The following is a 21,449-nucleotide window of genomic DNA, read 5'->3' on the forward strand; positions in this document are numbered from 1 at the left end:
TATTGCCCAGCCACGTAGTATATTGCCCAGTCACGTAGTATATTGCCCAGTCACGTAGTATATTGCCCAGTCACGTAGTATATTGCCCAGTCACGTAGTATATTGCCCAGTCACGTAGTATATTGCCCAGCCACGTAGTATATTGCCCAGCCACGTAGTATATTGCCCAGCCACGTAGTATATTGCCCAGTCACGTAGTATATTGCCCAGTCACGTAGTATATTGCCCAGTCACGTAGTATATTGCCCAGTCACGTAGTATATTGCCCAGTCACGTAGTATATTGCCCAGTCACGTAGTATATTGCCCAGTCACGTAGTATATTGCCCAGTCACGTAGTATATTGCCCAGCCACGTAGTATATTGCCCAGCCACGTAGTATATTGTCCAGCCACGTAGTATATTGCCCAGCCACGTAGTATATTGCCCAGCCACGTAGTATATTGCCCAGCCACGTAGTATATTGCCCAGCCACGTAGTATATTGCCCAGCCACGTAGTATATTGCCCAGCCACGTAGTATATTGCCCAGCCACGTAGTATATTGCCCAGTCACGTAGTATATTGCCCAGTCACGTAGTATATTGCCCAGCCACGTAGTATATTGCCCAGTCACGTAGTATATTGCCCAGTCACGTAGTATATTGCCCAGCCACGTAGTATATTGCCCAGCCACGTAGTATATTGCCCAGCCACGTAGTATATTGCCCAGCCACGTAGTATATTGCCCAGCCACGTAGTATATTGCCCAGCCACGTAGTATATTGCCCAGTCACGTAGTATATTGCCCAGTCACGTAGTATATTGCCCAGTCACGTAGTATATTGCCCAGTCACGTAGTATATTGCCCAGCCACGTAGTATATTGCCCAGCCACGTAGTATATTGCCCAGTCACGTAGTATATTGCCCAGTCACGTAGTATATTGCCCAGTCACGTAGTATATTGCCCAGTCACGTAGTATATTGCCCAGTCACGTAGTATATTGCCCAGTCACGTAGTATATTGCCCAGCCACGTAGTATATTGCCCAGCCACGTAGTATATTGCCCAGCCACGTAGTATATTGCCCAGCCACGTAGTATATTGCCCAGCCACGTAGTATATTGCCCAGCCACGTAGTATATTGCCCAGTCACGTAGTATATTGCCCAGTCACGTAGTATATTGCCCAGTCACGTAGTATATTGCCCAGCCACGTAGTATATTGCCCAGCCACGTAGTATATTGCCCAGTCACGTAGTATATTGCCCAGTCACGTAGTATATTGCCCAGTCACGTAGTATATTGCCCAGTCACGTAGTATATTGCCCAGCCACGTAGTATATTGCCCAGTCACGTAGTATATTGCCCAGTCACGTAGTATATTGCCCAGTCACGTAGTATATTGCCCAGCCACGTAGTATATTGCCCAGCCACGTAGTATATTGCCCAGTCACGTAGTATATTGCCCAGTCACGTAGTATATTGCCCAGTCACGTAGTATATTGCCCAGCCACGTAGTATATTGCCCAGCCACGTAGTATATTGCCCAGCCACGTAGTATATTGCCCAGCCACGTAGTATATTGCCCAGTCACGTAGTATATTGCCCAGTCACGTAGTATATTGCCCAGTCACGTAGTATATTGCCCAGCCACGTAGTATATTGCCCAGCCACGTAGTATATTGCCCAGTCACGTAGTATATTGCCCAGTCACGTAGTATATTGCCCAGTCACGTAGTATATTGCCCAGCCACGTAGTATATTGCCCAGTCACGTAGTATATTGCCCAGTCACGTAGTATATTGCCCAGTCACGTAGTATATTGCCCAGCCACGTAGTATATTGCCCAGCCACGTAGTATATTGCCCAGCCACGTAGTATATTGCCCAGCCACGTAGTATATTGCCCAGTCACGTAGTATATTGCCCAGCCACGTAGTATATTGCCCAGCCACGTAGTATATTGCCCAGCCACGTAGTATATTGCCCAGCCACGTAGTATATTGCCCAGTCACGTAGTATATTGCCCAGTCACGTAGTATATTGCCCAGTCACGTAGTATATTGGCCAGTCACGTAGTATATTGCCCAGCCACGTAGTATATTGCCCAGCCACGTAGTATATTGCCCAGCCACGTAGTATATTGCCCAGTCACGTAGTATATTGCCCAGTCACGTAGTATATTGCCCAGTCACGTAGTATATTGCCCAGCCACGTAGTATATTGCCCAGCCACGTAGTATATTGCCCAGTCACGTAGTATATTGCCCAGTCACGTAGTATATTGCCCAGTCACGTAGTACACTCAATGCCAAGAGTGTGCAAAGCAGTCATCAAAGCAAAAGGCGGCCACTTAGAAGAACCTAGAATATAAGACATAATTTCAGTTGTTTCACACTTTTTTATTAAGTATATAATTCCACATGTGATAATTCATAGTTTTGATGCCTTCAGTGTGAATGTACAATTTTCATAGTCATGAAAATACAGAAAAATCTTTAAATGAGAAGGTGTGTCCAAACTTTTGGTCTGTACTGTATATTTTTTCTATTATGCTGCATTTTGGTAAAAGCATAATAACGGTATTATTTTGTTTTATGCAGAGTATATTGATCCTGACAAGCTATTTTTCTGGTTATATAGCTGGGGAATTTGCCGTAGACTCAGTTTATTAGACATCTGTTCTAATAGCCGGAGGCTTACTAACATTTTCTTCATAGGATAAATGGTTCCATAGGTTTACGTGCTTTATTCACTATTACGTGCACCCGTCATAGGGCGCCATATAGCGTTTATAGGCCATGAGATTAGAAATAAATAAATAGCTGTCCTTTTGCTTCAAATAGGTTAGCGCCACCTTGTGTCCGATTTATATATGAAAAATCAAGTAATGCACTTAAGGAAAAAGACAAATCTTTATGTCATTCCGTATTCTAGTAAAAGTCTGATAATCCAGCATTTGGTGATCAAGGCATTCCGCTAATCCACTATGTAGCTGGTATTTCCCTGATAGTCCTCCATTGGCTGCCTTCTTCCTTCCTCTTTACTTTCCTGATCATTTGGATGCACATTGATGCCAATCATCTCAACTGTAGGAATGCCGACTAATACGCAAAAAAAAAAAACCCCGACGTGTGAACAGTCGCTTAGACCGTAATGGGAAGAACAAGTAGATGAAACACAGACTTGTGAATGAGACCGAAGTCTCGGCTGCGGGGTTTCCTCGGCTATCGCTTTGTAGCTCATTATCACACATCATGCTCCTGTTTTTAATAATAGTTAAGAGCAGGGGGGTGCGAGGCGAGCACAGGGGCGCGAGGCGAGCACAGGGGCGCGAGGCGAGCAGGGGGGTGCGAGGCGAGCACAGGGGCGCGAGGCGAGCAGGGGGGTGCGAGGCGAGCACAGGGGCGCGAGGCGAGCAGGGGGGTGCGAGGCGAGCAGGGGGGTGCGAGGCGAGCACAGGGGCGCGAGGCGAGCAGGGGGGCGCGAGGCGAGCACAGGGGCGCGAGGCGAGCAGGGGGGTGCGAGGCGAGCACAGGGGTGCGAGGCGAGCAGGGGGGTGCGAGGCAAGCACAGGGGCGCGAAGCAAGCAGTTGGGTGCGAGGCGCGCACACCTTTCATCTTTGGCTGATAAATTGCTGGAAGATTTTATTCTGCTGCGAAAGGTCGGCTCCCGTCCTCTCTCTACATTCGCGCATTATGTAAATTTTGTATATTCTTTCGAAAGCGACACACTGAGCGCGCAAAAAAAATTATATAAATAATGGCCTTTGTAGTAATGTAACCGGAGAAAAGCAACGTCTTATTTTATTTCCCACAATCAGACTATCTATAAATAGAGGCGATCGCGCGGCTCGTGTGAATTAGCAGCTGCTCCACGTGTGTATATATATATATATATATATATAATATATATATATATATAATGCATAACCTCATGTTGTCTGACTCAGAAATATGTCACTATACATAAAGAACTGACAGTCTTCCCCGTCTAGACTCACTTGTAGAGCGAAATAAGAAATCACATTTCATGAGTCTTGTTTCTGTCCCTTTAAATGGAGCCAAACTACAAGTCAGTTAGTGGATGCAAGCGCCCAAATTCCCTGATGGTCAATAAGAAATATAGCACACAGTCAGTGGTTGACCGACCTTAGCAGCAACAACTGCAATCCAGCATTTGCGATAACTAGTGGTGAGTCTTTTACAACGCTCTGGAGGAATTTTGGCCCACTCATCTTTGCAGTATTGGTGTAATTCAGCCACATTGGAGGTTTTCTGAGCATGGACCGCCTTTTTAGGCTATGTGCACATGTTTCGGAATTGGGTGCAGAACTGTCTGCACAAAATCCGCATCTCCTGGCAGAATCCGCAGGTGCGGATTTTGTGTGGTTTTTATGCGGAATTGATGCGGATTTTCTGCGGTTTTTACCACTGCGGATTTCTATAATGGAAGGGTGCAGAAACGCTGCAGATCCACACAAAAGAAGTGACATGCACTTCTTTTATATCCGCAGTGTTTCCGCGCGGATTTTTCTGCGCCATCTGCACAGCTTTTTTTTTCCACATTGATTTACATTGTACTGTAAATCACAGTGCGGATCTGCAGCGTTTCTGTGCCGAAAAATCCGCTGCGGATCCGCACTAAATCCGCATAGTGTGCACATAGCCCTAAGGTCATGCCACAGCATCTCAGTTGGATTAAGGTCAGGACTTTGAATAGGCCACTGTAAAGTCTTAATTTTGTTTATCTTTAACCATTCAGAGGGGGTCTTGCTGGTGTGTCTTGGATCATTGTCCTGCTGTATAACCCAAGTGTGCTTCATCTTGAGGTCACGAACATATGGCCAGATATTCTCCTTCAGGATTTTTTGGTAGACAGCAGAATTCATGGTTCCATGTACACAGCAAGTCTTCCAGGTCCTGAAGCACCAAACCAGCCCCAGACCATTACACTACCACCACCATATTTTACTGTTGGTATGATGTTCCTTTTCTGAAATGCTGTTTTACTTCTATGCCAGATGTAATGGGACATACACCTTCCAAAAAGTTCAACTTTTGTCTTGTCAGACCACAGAGTATTCTCCCAAAATTCTTGGGGATCATCAAGATGTTTTCTGGCAAAACTGAGACGAGCCTTTATGTCCTTATTGCTTAGCAGTGGTTTTCGTCTTGGAACTCTGCCATTTTTTCCTAGTCTTATGATGGAGTCATGAATACTGAGGCAAGTGAGGCCTGCAGTTCTTTGGATTTGTTGTGGGGCTTTTGTGACCTCTTGGATGAGTCGTCACTGTGCTCTTGGGGTAATTTTGGTTGGCAGGCCACTCCTGGGAAGGTTCACAACTGTTCCATGTTTTTCCATTTGTGGATAATGGCTCTCGCTGTGGTTCGCTGGAGTCCCAAATCTTGAGAAATGGCTTTATAACCTTTGCCAGACTGATAGATATTAATTACTTTGTTTCTCATTTTTCCAGAATTTCTTTTTATTGCTTCATGATGTCTTGCTTTTGAGGATCATTTGATCTTCTTCGATTTGTCAGACAGGTCCTATTTAAGTGATTTCTTGATTGAGAACAGGTCTGGCACTAGTGAGGCATGCGTGTGAATAGGGTATTTGAACTCCGCTTCCCAAAGATGTGTTAATTTATTTTTTATGTGTTGGGGGGGGGGGGGGGGGGGGAAATCATTTTTTCACATAGGGCCCTCTATGTTTGGATTTCTTTTTCTTTGAATAATAAAGACCTTCATCTAAAAACAGCGTTTTGTGATTACTTGTGTTACCTTTCTCTAATATTTAAAATTTGTGTGGTGATCTGAAACCTGACAGATATTCAAAAGAAAATTGAGAAGGGGGCAAACACTTTTTCACACCACTGTATATGTATTAAGGCTTATTCACATGTTCCTTGTTTGCCTCGTTTTTTCCGTGAGTTTTTCGAATCTGAAGCATGTCAATTCTTTCAGCGTTTTTGCTCCATTTTTACCCTTTTTATAGCATAAGAACATACTCAATGTGCCCTTATGGTACATTTAGACTTGCAGGTTTCGCCTGTCACGGCACCATTAACAAGCGCCGATCGTCTGTACTAAAGTCGTCCCGTTGTTAGTTTACTGGCATTCAAACATGAACAACGATGGCGGACAGGACTGTCGTGAATACGACTGTTCGGCATACAGGATCCTATCATCAGCACTTGTTTATTGTGCTGAAATATCTGATCCCCTGATGAACAAGCGTTTCGCTTATTCGTCGGATGATCATTGGCATGTATTTAAGGCTAAGTTCACACGATCGTACTTTCGGTCTGATTGCTGGTAAACGAAAAGGATGAAGCTGTAATAGTGTCTGATCCCTTTTTTTCCATCATTCTATATGCTGCAGCTCATCCTGAGCCGCCTGGTTCTTGTAGATGATAATTCTTGATCTGCAGAAAAGACTGGATGATTTTCTATACTAATAGCACGACCTCTTTGTATGTCATCCTTGGAAAGGCGAATAAAATGGTTGCCTTGTGCCCATTTTCTGTCTGTGGTTAGGAGGTTATGTAAAGGTGAAGTAAGCCGGTCTTTTATGTTCTCTACAGGCACAATGTAGCTTTGCTGAGCGATTCTCCATTGTTCAGGTATTCTGTGTACATTGCTCTCAGGGACAATAGATCATATAATGGCAGCACTCTGCAGTCATGGCCTCTAATCTATGAATAGATTTTTTTTTATGTGGTTAATGCATTCTCTTGTTACTACCGAAGCAACGTGCCTTGACACATAGCCGCCGCCGCTGACTAAACCTGGAATTCCAAATAGAATTCCCACCTCAGACTTCAGCGTCTGAAGGCGGCCATGCACGTAATGATGGTTGTTAATAAAGCAGCCGCCAAAGATACTTCTCATTATGTTTGTAATACAGAGATCATTAATTTCTGCCTTTAATTGTAATAGATTTTGCTTGTTACAAACAATCCGGATATAATAAATGCTTAAATGAACTTTTCACCAGAAGAATAGAAAGCCAAAATAATTTCTGAAAACCACATCAAAATATATTCAAATGCTAAAAGTTCTGGCCCAAAACCTTTGTTCGAATTAAAGAGAATCCCCTCTAAATATACACATATATATGGGCATGCAGATCTTTGAAATATATAAATCAATTCACACCTTTATATCTTTTATCTGTTGCTGCATTCCCGAGTAAATAGTGTTTTCATTCATAAACAAAAGAGATGTTAAGTGCTCTAGGCGTGCCATGGCACTTCCTGAGCCTCTGCATCCCAAGGCTGTTAGCCTGCCCAATGCCTGCCTCTTAAACCCGATTGATCGCTAAAGGCGTCAGGCAAGGAAATAAAGTAAATCATGGTAAGGAGGTTGGTGCTGGGTGGCTTAACAACTTCAGGAGGCGAAGGCTACTGAAGAGCTCTCTCACGCCTCCAGAGCACTTAACGCCTAATTTGTATATGAATGAAAATGTTATACACTCGGCAATGCAGCAACAAATACTGTAGAACATATTAAGGTGTCAGTCTTTGAAATTTAAATCAATTATCAATAATGCTAAAGAAACTGGTGCTGGGCGTTAACCTGAGGAGTTGGAGGCTAGAGAAGGGCTCTGTCACACCTAGAGCACTTGAAGATATCATATGCAAATTAATGAAAACACTAAGTGCTCTGGGTGTGACAGAGCCCTTCCCTAGCTTCTGCCTTCTGAGGTTGTTTCCGCACAGCACCAGTTTATTTAGTATGATTGATAGTTTTTAAAATGTAAATGAATTGGCACCTTTTATATATTCTCTTTGTTGCTGCATTCCTGAGTGTATAGCGTTTTCATTCATATACAAATTAGGCATTAAGTGCTTTTGAGGCGTGACGAATCCCTTCCCTAGCCTCCACCTAGTTAAAAAAAAAGTTGTTTTGCCATCAGCAGCGGCCTCCATACCATGAGTTAAAGCCACCAGGCAAATAAATAACTATCAATGAAACTAAAGAGGCTGGTGCCAGGCGCATTAATCTCAGGAGGCAGTGGTGCGGAAAGTGCAATATCACGCCCAGAGCACTTAACCCCTCATTTGCATTTGACCGGGAAAACTATTTATTCAAGAATGCAGCAACAGATAAAAGATATAAAAGTGTCAATGGATTGAGCTTTCAATGGCCTGCATACCTATAAATGTAATTTGGGGTGGGTTGATCATGCTGAAAGTTTTTTTTTTGTTTGTTTGTTTTTTTAAAGGGGGTGAAGAATAACAACTTTTTTTTCAAGGCGAGACTGTTTCAGGAAATGCTACTTTTTTAGGAAGCTTTTGGAGGAGTTTATCTTTTCCTCTGGCATTTTTGTAGCTTTTCGAATGGACAATACCTTGTTTTGAGCATATTCCATCACGATCGGCTCCACAGAGGTGTCATGCACAATTTTTTTTTTTTTTTGCACCACCTGCTTTGTCGATTTCACATAGAAATAAAAAAAGGTTTTTTTTAAGCCTTTTTTTTTTAAGGAGGATTTTGAAGCGAATCTCCTCCAACTACTGCATGTGAATATAGCCTGACGTAGCCATGCAAACTGTGACATGGTATTCATATGGGGTCGTCATGAAGTATAAGAAAATAAACTAACTGCAGAAAACGTTTATTTATTATTCTTTTTTGGTATTTTGCTCTCCGGTTACAGTCTTCTCTGCTCCTGGAGATACCAGGACGGCTTTTGCTTTCTTATCTGGAGTGTGACGCACTACAAATCCATGTGACCACTGCGGATAATCCTTGGCTTCAGCAATCACACGCCATGCATTGCTCCGACTCCTCAATTTCCATGACACCGACTCCGACTTCACCAAAATGGGCTTCCACTCCACGACTCCGACTCCACAGCCCTGACAGGGTGGGGGAGTCAGTAAGCCAAAACCTCTGACTCCTCAATCTCCATGACTCCGACTCCACTAAAATGGGCTCCGACTCTGACTCCACGACTCCAGCTCTACAGCCCTGTTGCTTAGGGCGGTGATTGTCTCTAGCGGTTACATTGGACCGGTCTTCAACACTCCAGAATTTTTTTTAAAGGGAACCTGTCTTGTCGGATTCAGGTAGCTCAGGCAGCGCATATCGGACACTGTAGCCGCCGTGTGTTTTACTCTGAAATGCTGCAGAGTAAACATACTTTTGCAAATCCGACTGAGGATTATGGGTCCCGAATGACTTGTCCAAATCCGCACCCTGGCATCTTCTTCCTGCCCCTCTCCAGTTGATTGACAGGTCTTTCCCTATTTGTGAGTATAAGCGGAGACCTGTCAATCATGGGGAGCATGGCGGAATAAAGCCGCCTGGGACCTACTTTGAAAAATCCGTAAGTCCTTTCCTTTTACTCTGCAACGCCGCAACATTTCACCTACTTTGAAAAATCCGTAAGTCCTTTCCTTTTACTCTGCAACGCCGCAACATTTCACCTACTTTGAAAAATCCGTAAGTCCTTTCCTTTTACTCTGCAACGCCGCAACATTTCACCTACTTTGAAAAATCCGTAAGTCCTTTCATTTTACTCTGCAACGCCGCAACATTTCACCTACTTTGAAAAATCCGTAAGTCCTTTCCTTTTACTCTGCAATGCCGCAACATTTCACCTACTTTGAAAAATCCGTAAGTCCTTTCCTTTTACTCTGCAACGCCGCAACATTTCACTTACTTTGAAAAATCCGTAAGTCCTTTCCTTTTACTCTGCAACGCCGCAACATTTCACCTACTTTGAAAAATCCGTAAGTCCTTTCCTTTTACTCTGCAACGCCGCAACATTTCACCTACTTTGAAAAATCCGTAAGTCCTTTCCTTTTACTCTGCAACGCCGCAACATTTCACTTACTTTGAAAAATCCGTAAGTCCTTTCCTTTTACTCTGCAACGCCGCAACATTTCACCTACTTTGAAAAATCCGTAAGTCCTTTCCTGTTACTCTGCAACACCGCAACATTTCACCTACTTTGAAAAATCCGTAAGTCCTTTCCTGTTACTCTGCAACGTCGCAACATTTCACCTACTTTGACAAATCCGTAAGTCCTTTCCTGTTACTCTGCAACGCCGCAACATTTCACCTACTTTGAAAAATCCGTAAGTTATTTCCTGTTACTCTGCAACGCCGCAACATTTCACTTACTTTGAAAAATCCGTAAGTCCTTTCCTGTTACTCTGCAACGCCGCAACATTTCACCTACTTTGAAAAATCCGTAAGTTCTTTCCTGTTACTCTGCAACACCGCAACATTTCACCTACTTTGAAAAATCCGTAAGTCCTTTCCTGTTACTCTGCAACGTCGCAACATTTCACCTACTTTGACAAATCCATAAGTCCTTTCCTTTTACTCTGCAACGCCGCAACATTTCACTTACTTTGAAAAATCCGTAAGTCCTTTCCTGTTACTCTGCAACGCCGCAACATTTCACCTACTTTGAAAAATCCGTAAGTCCTTTCCTGTTACTCTGCAACGTCGCAACATTTCACCTACTTTGACAAATCCATAAGTCCTTTCCTTTTACTCTGCAACGTCGCAACATTTCACCTACTTTGACAAATCCGTAAGTCCTTTCCTGTTACTCTGCAACGCCGCAACATTTCACCTACTTTGAAAAATCCGTAAGTCCTTTCCTGTTACTCTGCAACGCCGCAACATTTCAACGTAAAACATACACGGCTGCAATAACGCCTCCAGACCGTGCGTCGAGAAGCATGAATCTGATGACATGTTCCCTTTAACAAATGTGAACATCCCTGGGATCTAAGCAGGATATTTTTTGCTTTCACGACTGCAACTGCAGCTTTAGCCAGAAGTGCGCTAATAATATCTGAGCTCGAATCTCTTGGCATGGACGGCTGGCACCTCCTGGCTCTTGTTTGGTTGCGTGTAGGCCTTTATGCGTGGGTGAATCGCAGTGAATCACAATCACTATGGTCGAGGCACTTAGCGACTGTTGTCTCATTTTGGCTCATTGTGAGCACAGGCTTTTCCTGGGAGATTCTGAATCATGTACGAGATATTTATCATACACATACTATCAGGCTTCATACCTAGACTACAGTGTCTAATATGGCCATGATATTCTTTCATGTTCAGATGACACTTCCTGTGGGGTTACATGTCATTTTGAAGATGTGGTTTTGTTAAAGTTAGATTACAAATTAATTTACTCATTAAAAAGGTGTGAGCAAGTCACAATCAGCTTACTGTCCTAGTTGCAATATTTTTATGGACAGCTGACTCTTAAAGGGGACTTTTCATGGGGCTTTTTAAATTTAAACTGAGTACTTTGTCTATTTATTTCTCCTCCACTGATTCCGGAACAGTTTTTCTTTTTCTTCTGTGCCTCTCCTTTCAAAAGTTATGCCCCCTGGAAATAAAGATGCAAATTTTCTCTTTAATGAACTGGGCGTGTACCACAGAGCCTCTCTGTGGGCGTTTGCTTTTTTTTTTTTTTTAACTGCCCAATCAACACACTGCCACGCCCACAGAGAAGGTCTGGTATATGCCCAAATGCTTGAAGGGAAAATGTACACCATTGTTTCCGGGAGCCATAACTTTGTAACCGAGGGGCACATAAGAAAAAGAAAAACTGCTCCAGAATCAGTGGAACAGCTGCAATTTTAAAATCTACATTTTTAAAATCCTCATGTACCGCCGAGAAAGATGATTTTTTTTTTTCTGCAGCACAAAAGATCGTTTCACCCAACGAACAAGCGTTCCTAAGATAACCCTGCAGTCTAAATGGAGCTTTAGATGAGCCGACAATCTGCAAACGATGGCGCTCTTTCATTCCACTATCAATTGTCGTTGGCGGTGCAAATTGGCCAATCGACTTGTATATAATATATAGTTGATCGGCATTTGTTAGCGGGACTAGATCTGCCTCTCTAAACGCACCATTAAACAAACGTTTGTCCGGTTGAACGATGGCTCCATTGCCATAGCCATGCACATTTTAGACCAAGCCCTTTAATCAGGGCATGCGCCACCATGTTTCCAGCTGTCATATGAAAGGCTTTAAAAAATAATTGGGATATGCAAAAAAAAAAGTCTCATAACTGTCTATTTTCTGTTCCAGCTCTCATCTTAATATGAGATCATGCCCCTTATTTATATTTTTATCACACCCTAAGTATCGCCGAAAATGTAGCTTAATGGATGTGGAATGTTTGATTCCACCTTGATTACCTTGGGGTATGGCATTTTTTTTATCCGGTTGTTCGGCAATCCGTGATCAAAATCTTCTGCAGGTGTATAGATTTCCTGCAGCACTCCTACAGGCGAACTAGGGTATTGCGCAGCACCTACTGAAATCAATGGACTATTCTAGTATTGTATCTCCTCTTAGAGGTCTGTTTTCAGTAGCTTTATCCAGGGGGACATAAGCTGAAGCAGTTTCCTTTGTATAGGCGGGGGTTGAGGTTATTAAAGCAGGTGATGTTGAGTATCGTTGGCCTCCTCGGGCCACGTTGCTGCGCCGTTCAGACACCTCCATCCTCCTCCTCTGCCGTGTGGTGCTGACTCAGATGTTGGTTTGTGGTATTTTCTCAGAATATGCTATATTCACTAATTTAAATAATTATTTTTTTATATTTTTCCAACTGTTGCAGCTGAAAACCACAAAGGCCGTTACATTTTTTTAATGCTCGTCACTTATGGAAAATGCAATCCATTGTTTATGTCGGCGCAGTGAGCAAATTTTACTTTTTCTGGTCATTTTTATAGCAAAGGGTTTTTTTGCAAATATTATAACTTACTGCTGTACGATCATAAAGCAACAAGGCTGCTGTAAAAGCAGCGATACTAACACGTCTACTCTCCTCCATTTTTAGCTTGGTCTACGGAAGCTCAAGAGGCTCCCACCCCGAGACGGATATTTTGCACAGGCAGGCGTATGCAACACCTCACCCCCTGCAGGGCTATGCCACCAACCACCACCCAGCAGGTAAGGGTCAATTGTAGTCGTTTTCCTCCATTTTATGGCATCGATGACTTATCTCAGTAGGATCGGCGGTGGGCTGACGCCTCGAAATGAATAGTCACCTTATAAAAGGAACATATATTTGTGCACAACCCTCTTAATCTCCTGCTGATATGAAAAAAATATAGCTGGGATTTAGTTTAAAGGGGCTGGCTTAGCACCTATGTCCAACTGCAGACAGGGAGAGGAGGGAGAGGCTCCTGCTGCAGCTAGTGCCTTTACCGCTAGGGAGAAAAAAAGCAGGCAAATTAAATCATGGCGTTTCTAGAGAATTAAGGTGTTAAAGAAAAGAGGAATTGCTCTAATATATTGTGTATGTATATAATATTATACACAGCGTGTGTGTATGTAATAAATATATATTAAAAAATATATATGTACAGATTATGTGTAGATTATTTGTATATACAGTGCAGACCAAAAGTTTGGACACACCTTCTTATTTAAAGATTTTTCTGTATTTTCATGACTATGAACACTGTAAATTCACACTGAAGGCTTCAAAACTGTGAATTAACACATGTGGAATTATATACTTAACAAAAAAGTGTGAAACAACTGAAATTATGTCTTATATTCTAGGTTCTTCAAAGTAGCCACCTTTTGCATTGATGACTGCTTTGCACACTCTTGGCATTCTCTTGATGAGCTTCAAGAGGCAGTCACTGGGAATGGTCTTCCAACAATCTTGAAGGAGTTCCCAGAGATGCTTAGCACTTGTTGGCCCTTTTGCCTTCACTCTGCGGTCCAGCTCACCCCAAACCATCTCGATTGGGTTCAGGTCTGGTGACTGTGGAGGCCAGGTCATCTGGCGTAGCACCCCATCACTCTCCTTCTTGGTCAAATAGCCCTTACACAGCCTGAAAAATAAATGATGGTCCAACTAAACGCAAACCGGATGGAATAGCATGCCGCTGCAAGATGCTGTGGTAGCCATGCTGGTTCAGTATGCCTTCAATTTTGAATAAATCCCCAACAGTGTCACCAGCAAAGCCCCCCCCCACACCATCACACCTCCTCCTCCATGCTTCACGGTGGGAACCGTTCACCTTTTCTGCGTCGCACAAAGACACGGTGGTTGGAGCCAAAGATCTCAAATTTGGACTCATCAGACCAAAGCACAGATTTCCACTGGTCTAATGTCCATTCCTTGTGTTCTTTAGCCCAAACAAGTCTCTTCTGCTTGTTGCCTGTCCTTAGCAGTGGTTTCCTAGCAGCTATGTTACCATGAAGGCCTGCTGCACAAAGTCTCCTCTTAACAGTTGTTGTAGAGATGTGTCTGCTGCTAGAACTCTGTGTGGCATTGACCTGGTCTCTAATCTGAGCTGCTGTTAACCTGCGATTTCTGAGGCTGGTGACTTGGATAAACTTATCCTCAGAAGCAGAGGTGACTCTTGGTCTTCCTTTCCTGGGGCGGTCCTCATGTGAGCCAGTTTCTTTGTAGCACTTGATGGTTTTTGCCACTTCACTTGGGGACGCTTCCAAAGTTTTCCCAGTTTTTCGAACTGACTGACCTTCATTTCTTAAAGTAATGATGATGGCCACTCGTTTTTCTTTACTTAGCTGCTTTTTTCTTGCCATAATAGAAATTCTAACAGTCTATTCAGTAGGACTATCAGCTGTGTATCCACCAGACTTCTGCACAACACAACTGATGGTCCCAACCCCATTTATAAGGCAAGAAATCCCACTTATAAAACCTGACAGGGCACACCTGTGAAATGAAAACCATTCCCGGTGTCTACCTCTAGAAGCTCATCAAGAGAATGCCAAGAGTGTGCAAAGCAGTCATCAAAGCAAAAGATGGCTACTGTGAAGAACCTAGAATATAAGACATATTTTCAGTTGTTTCACACTTTTTTGTTGAGTATATAATTCCACATGTGTTAATTCATAGTTTTGATGCCTTCTGTGTGAATGTACAATTTTCATAGTCATGGAAATACAGAAAAGTCTTTAAATGAGAAGGTGTGTCCAAACTTTTGGTCTGTACTGTATATCTGTATAAATTGTGTTTATATATATATATAGAGAGAGAGAGGGAGAGAGAGAGAGAGAGATAGATATATAGAGATATAGATAGATATAGTGTGTATATGTATATATTACAGCAATTCCTATTTTCTTTAATTTCTTAAATATATGTGTGTTTATGTTTATATAAACACATATATATATATATATATATATATATATATATATATATATATTTAATATATATCTTTTTATATGTACGCTCAGGTGATTTTCTAACCTTTAACCATTTGGTGCCTTCTCCTAGGATTGTCGGGGTTGTTTGAGACTGGCCTCCATCATGCCGGCAGTGCAACCCCGGACGCGTCGGTGATGAATCTCATCTCTGCTCTTGAGTCTCGTGCCCCCCAGCCCGGACCCTCGGCTTCCTCCCTTCTCTCTCAGTTCCGCACACCTTCATGGCAGACAGGTAAGCCCTCCAGAGCTTCTATTATTACTTCTTCTATTATTTTGGGCCAAGAAACAACTTTTCTCGGTGTTGATTTGAGTAAATGAATGCTTGTACCTATAAGTGGGGCTTATCCGGGACTCGGTGCTTTCTTTTGCCTGTGCCGTGTTGTACAGATATGACATTGTCAGTGCCTGAGTCAGTCTTTGGTCAGTCCTTTCGCTATGTGCCCCATCATTGGCTCAGGCTGCTTTGTCCTTTATGCTTTACACTGCAGCCCTGACTTTTAAAATTGATTACTATACCTGACCATACGAATTAAAGACTAAATGGTGTTCTTAAGTCCAGGATAAGTTCCTAAATGCAATTATGTAAAATTCCTTGAGAATGTGGATGGATAATAGGGTGGGATGCTGCTGTGTTTTTAGCTTTAGCTAAAGAGCAGATTAATGGCGCCATCCGACAGCCAGTCTAATTGCCACAAAGGAGCTCATGTTCCCAGCCTACTTCTTGGTGTAAATGCACCACTGGATATTGTGGTCATTTAGGTCCCTTTTAAAGGCTATGAATATTTTTTGACATAGAAAATTTTTTTTTTACATTTGTTAGTGGTTACCTTTAGTTAATAAAGTTGCGCTCAGTTTCATTCTGTAATCTTCATTTTTTCATTCATTTTCATACCCCTTAAATTTGCAGTCTGATCAAGTTTCAGATTTTTTGCTTGGGATTGTGTTCCTCCCAGTAATATAGGCTGGATGTGAGCTCTATGTGTCTCTTTCAGTAATATAGGCTGGATGTCAGCTCTGTGTCTCTCCCAGTAATATATGATGGATGTGAGCTCTGTGTCTCCCAGTAATATAGGGTGGATGTGAGCTGTGTGTCTCTCCCAGTAATATAGGCTGGATGTGAGCTCTGCGTGTCTCCCAGTAATATAGGCTGCATGTGAGCTGTGTCTCCCAGTAATACAGGCTGGATGTAAGCTGTGTGCATCTCCCAGTAATATAGGCTGGATGTGAGCTGTGTCTCTCCCAGTAATATAGGCTGGATGTAAGCTGTGTGCATCTCCCAGTAATATAGGATGGATATGAGCTCTTGTGTCTCTCCCAGTAATATAGGCTGGATGTGAGCTCTGTGTGTCTTCCAGTAATATAGGCTGGATGTGAGCTCTGTGTGTCTTCCAGTAATATAGGCTGGATGTGAGCTCTGTGTGTCTTCCAGTAATATAGGCTGGATGTGAGCTCTGTGTGTCTCCCAGTAATGTAGGCTGGATGTGAGCTGTGTGCCTCTCCCAGTAATATAGGCTGGATGTGAGCTCTATGGCTCTCCCAGTAATATAGGCTGGATGTGAGCTCTGTGTCTCTCCCAGTAATATAGGCTGGATGTGCGCTCTGTGTGTCTCTCCCAGTAATATAGGCTGGATGTGAGCTCTGTGTGTCTCTCCCAGTAATATAGGCTGGATGTGAGCTCTGTGTCTCTCCCAGTAATATAGGCTGGATGTGAGCTCTGTGTCTCTCCCAGTAATATAGGCTGGATGTGAGCTTGGTGTGTCTCTCCCAGTGATATAGGCTGGATGTGAGCTCTGTGTGTCTCTCCCAGTAATATAGGCTGGATGTGAGCTCTGTGTCTCTCCCAGTAATATAGGCTGGATGTGAGCTGTGTGTCTTTCCCAGTAATATAGGCTGGATGTGCGCTGTGTGTGTCTGTCCCAGTAATATAGGCTGGATGTGAGCTCTGTGTGTCTCCCTGTAATATAGGCTGGATGTGCGCTCTGTGTGTCTCTCCCAGTAATATAGGCTGGATGTGAGCTGTGCGTCTCTCCCAGTAATATAGGCTGGATGTGAGCTGTGTGTCTCTCCCAGTAATATAAGCTGGATGTGAGCTGTGTGTCTCTCCCAGTAATATAAGCTGGATGTGTGCTGTGTCTCTCTCCCAGTAATATAGGCTGGATGTGAACTGTGAATGTGTCTCTTCCTGTAATATAGGCTGGATGTGAGCTCTGTATGTCCCTCCCAGGAATATAGGCTGGATATGGGCTTAGGACGCTGCTGTGTTCGTACATACATCGTCACAGCTCCTATTCTGTACTTTTCCACTTATGCACTTTCCTCCTTTTCTTTATCTTGTTTTCATTGCCTTCCCTAAGATACTTTCTCCCCTCTCCACCACATCGACATTCAAACTCACGACAGGTTTTTTTTTAAATATGAACATAGTGATGGTGTAAGATATTTGCTGTATTCATTGTTGGTTCATTGTTTACTTACAATTTTTTTCTTTTTTTTTGTATGTGTTTTACAGCCATGCACACCCCTGCACCTGCAGAACTTTTTATATCGGGAGCCGGTACCTTTCCTTCATCATCCGCCCTTTCTGCTTACCAGCATCCAGCATCTTTCAGTGGTAGAAGCTTTCCAGTAACATCTTCGCTAACTCTTCAGGATGCCACGTTTAGCCCCACGTCAAACGGACTCCTTTCTCCTCACGATCCCCTCCTCCATATCAAGTCATCCCAGTCTTCGGTTCCATCTTCCCTCAGTTTTGACCGACTTGGCAGCACCGTGTTAGGCACTGGACTACCATCACAGAGCTCGGCCTATCGAAGTGCCCAAGAGTCGGCCTCACGACACCTTCCATCCCAGTTCAATCTTCTCTCCTCCTCCCTCGGCCCTTCCGAACAAACATCCCAGCTCTACAACGCTTCTGTGTTTTCAAGCTCTCCGGCCTCGTCGATCGAAAGAGCGATGCCTCGGCAAGACAGCGTTATTAAGCACTACCAGCGGCCCTCCAGCGCCCAGTCCCAGCTACCCTCTGCTGCAGCTGCCGCTCACTCCTTGCAGCATTATCTAAGCTGCGGAGGAAGTTACCAGCAGATGCAACATCGTTCCAGCTTGTCCTGCAGCCCGCTGGGGGACCAGTCTCCTGTCAGCAGCGAGGGTTCGCAGCAGAAAAATTCACAAGCGCGCCAAGAGCAGTCTCAAAGCTACAGACCAATAATTCAGTCCCCGGGTTATTCAACATCTTCCTCTTCCAACAAGTCCAAGAGCTATTCAGCGTCTAGGCAGACTCCTCGATCTACCGCCACTCCAAAGTGCCAAAGCATCGCATCCACGGGACAGACACACAACTACTCCTCATCCACTCCAAAGCCCAGCTCGGTAATTTCTAGCCAGTCTCAGGCGTATTCCCCCGGACAGCCGCAGAATCTTCTTTCTATGTCCCAGTCTCAAAATTATGCCGTCACCCAGTCACAGAACCTTTCCGCTGTCACTCAATCGCAAGGCTTTACATCCAGCCAGGCCCAAGATCTGACCAGCGGGAGCAAATCGCAAAGCTATACCACCAGCCAGTCTCAAGGCTTGCAGACATGCGTGAGCCAGAATCAAACCTACTCCCCTGACCATTTGCAAGGGTTGTCATCCGTGGGTCAGATTCCAAGTTACAGCGTCCAAACAGAGTCTCATGTTTCTGCCAGCCAGGCTCCTAGTTATGTTCCTGCTCATTCACAAGGGTTACCTACTGCCAGTCCTTCTCTAAGCTACAGCACTGGTCATTCCCCAGCCATGTCCAGCCATGCCTCATCGATTGGGTATTCTTCAGTCAGTCATGCACAGAATTTATCCGATTCCAGTCCTTCTCAGATCATTCGGCCTCTGCAGTCGCCATCTTCAAGTCGGTCTCAAAGTGTTGCTTCTCCCGGACAGTCTCAGAAATATTTGACATCCGTGCTTTCGCCGTCATTCATGCAGGCTTCCCACTCGCAAAGCTATCAAAACTCCCAGCCCAGTTTAGAAAGGACACCGTCCTACAGCAAACCCAAATCCGATTCGGATCTTCTCTCGGAAAGGACGGATGATGAAGACTTTCTCATTCAGCATCTTTTACAGTCGCAAAGCCCCCCTCGCGTCTCTTCCGAAAGTCTTGTGGAATGCGAGGAAAGATCTAGTAAATCGTTGGGCTATGAGATGAGCAAAACCGAAGAGCGGTATCACCTGCAAAGTGTTATAAGGACTAACTCAAACTTAGACAACCAAGGCTTAGAATTATCTCTTCAGAGTTTAAAAGACAAGAAAAAAACGGATCGACATAAGGAATACGCGAACACAAGGTCAACGCCAGAATCACTGGGGACGTCTGTTGTCCATTATAGTCACCAGACCGGTCCCATGGATTCCTTCACTCAGGATATCAAAAAGTCAGTGGATCACCTACCACACATGGACACCTCAAGTAAAGACTTAAACTCGGCGCATTCTTACATGCAAAAGACCCCTGAGCATTCTTCACAGGCCCACCGAATGGTGGCAGATAGTCAGTCAATGGAGCCTCACAACATGCTCCAGAGCCAGCAAGGCACTCCAATGATGATGGATACCTCTCCCGATCTGCCGCTTTCTTCTCAGCAGTCACAACTCTTGCAGTCTGTTCTCACTCACACCCAGAGTCAAATGCAAGCACACCAGAGAAAAGTGCAGACGCCCATGGATGTACACCTTTTGGAACCACAGAGGATCCAAGCTGAAGCACAATCTCCTCAGCTACAGATGCAACTGCAGTCCCAGGCTTTGGAGGCTCATTTACAGTCGCAGCAAATGCAGGCTCACGTTCGCTCGCAGTCCTTGGAAGTACACTCTCGTTCCCAGTCAATAGAGGCACAGTTGATGGATTCCCACCAGATGCAGACAGACCAGCAATCCCCTCAGCTCCAGGCACAACTTCAGTCTGAGCGCATGCAAGCAGAAATGCAGCCTGAGAGGATGCAAGCATCTCTACAGTCTGAAGGCATGGAAGTACTGCCCCAAAATGATGCAATGCAGGCATTATCCCGTCCTCAAGAAATTCAGGACTTTTTGGAGCCTGATCTGAACTTAGAAACACACTTGGGCCAGAGTGGTCCTGTACAGGGTCAACACCTCATGCCTGATGCAGGAGACCCCTTGCGTTTAGATCCAGAGTCCTCCCAACAGGTGCCTCAAGCTCAGATGGAGCCCAAGGATCAGTTTGATAGTCCTAGTCCTCAAGGATCAAAGCAGCGGTTTGTTCCTCTGACTTCTATCTGCTTTCCTGATTCCCTTTTGCAGGACGAGGAGCGCAGTTTTTTCCCTGGAATGGAGGATATGTTCTGTCCACCACCATGTGGAAACGACGAGTTCCCAAAGTCGAGCTGCGGCGGTGATGATGGCTCTCAGAGCATGGACAGAAATGATGCTATGAAAAATAGCTATGAAATGATGCAGTCCAGCCAGGGATATTCCGGTTACTGCACCTCCGAAAGTAATGACAATCAGCAAAACGTTCATCTGGGTCTAGACTCGGTGTCTGTAAAACACGAGTTACCATCAACCGTCAACACAGAGCAGTTAGGACTTATTCAATCCAGTCATGGTCAGCAATCTGAAGTAAAACCTGGTCTAACCTCACCCATATTCTGCTCTTCCAAACCCAAAAAACTTCTCAAGACGTCATCATTTCATTTACTGAAAAAGAGAGAACCTTCTTTCCAGCCTCCCAAGAAAAACTACGCCCAGGAATACGAGTTTGAAGATGATGAAGACAAGGAGGATGTTCCTGCCGACATTCGATTGAATAGTCGTAGATTACCGGACCTTCTCCCTGATCTTATCTCTAGCTGTCGTACTAGGCCGAACATCAGCCCTATGGGTGATATTGACTTTTGCCCACCGAGTATGGATGGACCAAAGCGTCGAGGCCGGAAACCTACAAAACCTAAAAGAGAGGGACCTCCTAGGCCTAGAGGAAGACCAAGGATCAGACCACTGGTAGAACCTCACGTTTTAGGTCATGATTGTCTTAGAAAACCACGTGGAAGAGGTAGAGGGAGAGGCAGGAGAATAACAGATGAAGGAAGGGAAAGTATGCCAATGGAGCCGCTGAAACCACTAAAGGTATGTGGATCGTTCTTCCACAAACTATAAATGGAGATTATTTAGAATTAGCAGACAGTAAGTGGTCACCACAACTTTATTTAGTTCTTATGATCTGTTGTATCTAAAGCCTTATAATAGATATGCATATTAGATTTTTAGATTTTTTTTTTATTTAACTTTTTTTG

The 21,449-nt window shown here is 44.0% G+C and overlaps 1 protein-coding gene across 1 annotated transcript in view; it reads left to right on the forward strand.

Moving 5' to 3' along the window:
* PRR12 (proline rich 12) overlaps nt 1-21,449 on the forward strand; it is a 77,986-nt gene that overhangs the window by 35,210 nt on the left and 21,327 nt on the right. Inside the window, exons 2-4 of the mRNA XM_069742591.1 lie at nt 12,809-12,921; nt 15,239-15,400; nt 17,678-21,282. Of these exons, the coding sequence (XP_069598692.1) occupies nt 12,809-12,921; nt 15,239-15,400; nt 17,678-21,282 (3,880 nt within the window). The remainder of the gene's footprint in view (nt 1-12,808; nt 12,922-15,238; nt 15,401-17,677; nt 21,283-21,449) is intronic.

Source organism: Ranitomeya imitator, chromosome 10 (genome assembly GCF_032444005.1).
Source record: "Ranitomeya imitator isolate aRanImi1 chromosome 10, aRanImi1.pri, whole genome shotgun sequence".
NCBI classification, from domain to species: domain Eukaryota; kingdom Metazoa; phylum Chordata; class Amphibia; order Anura; family Dendrobatidae; genus Ranitomeya; species Ranitomeya imitator.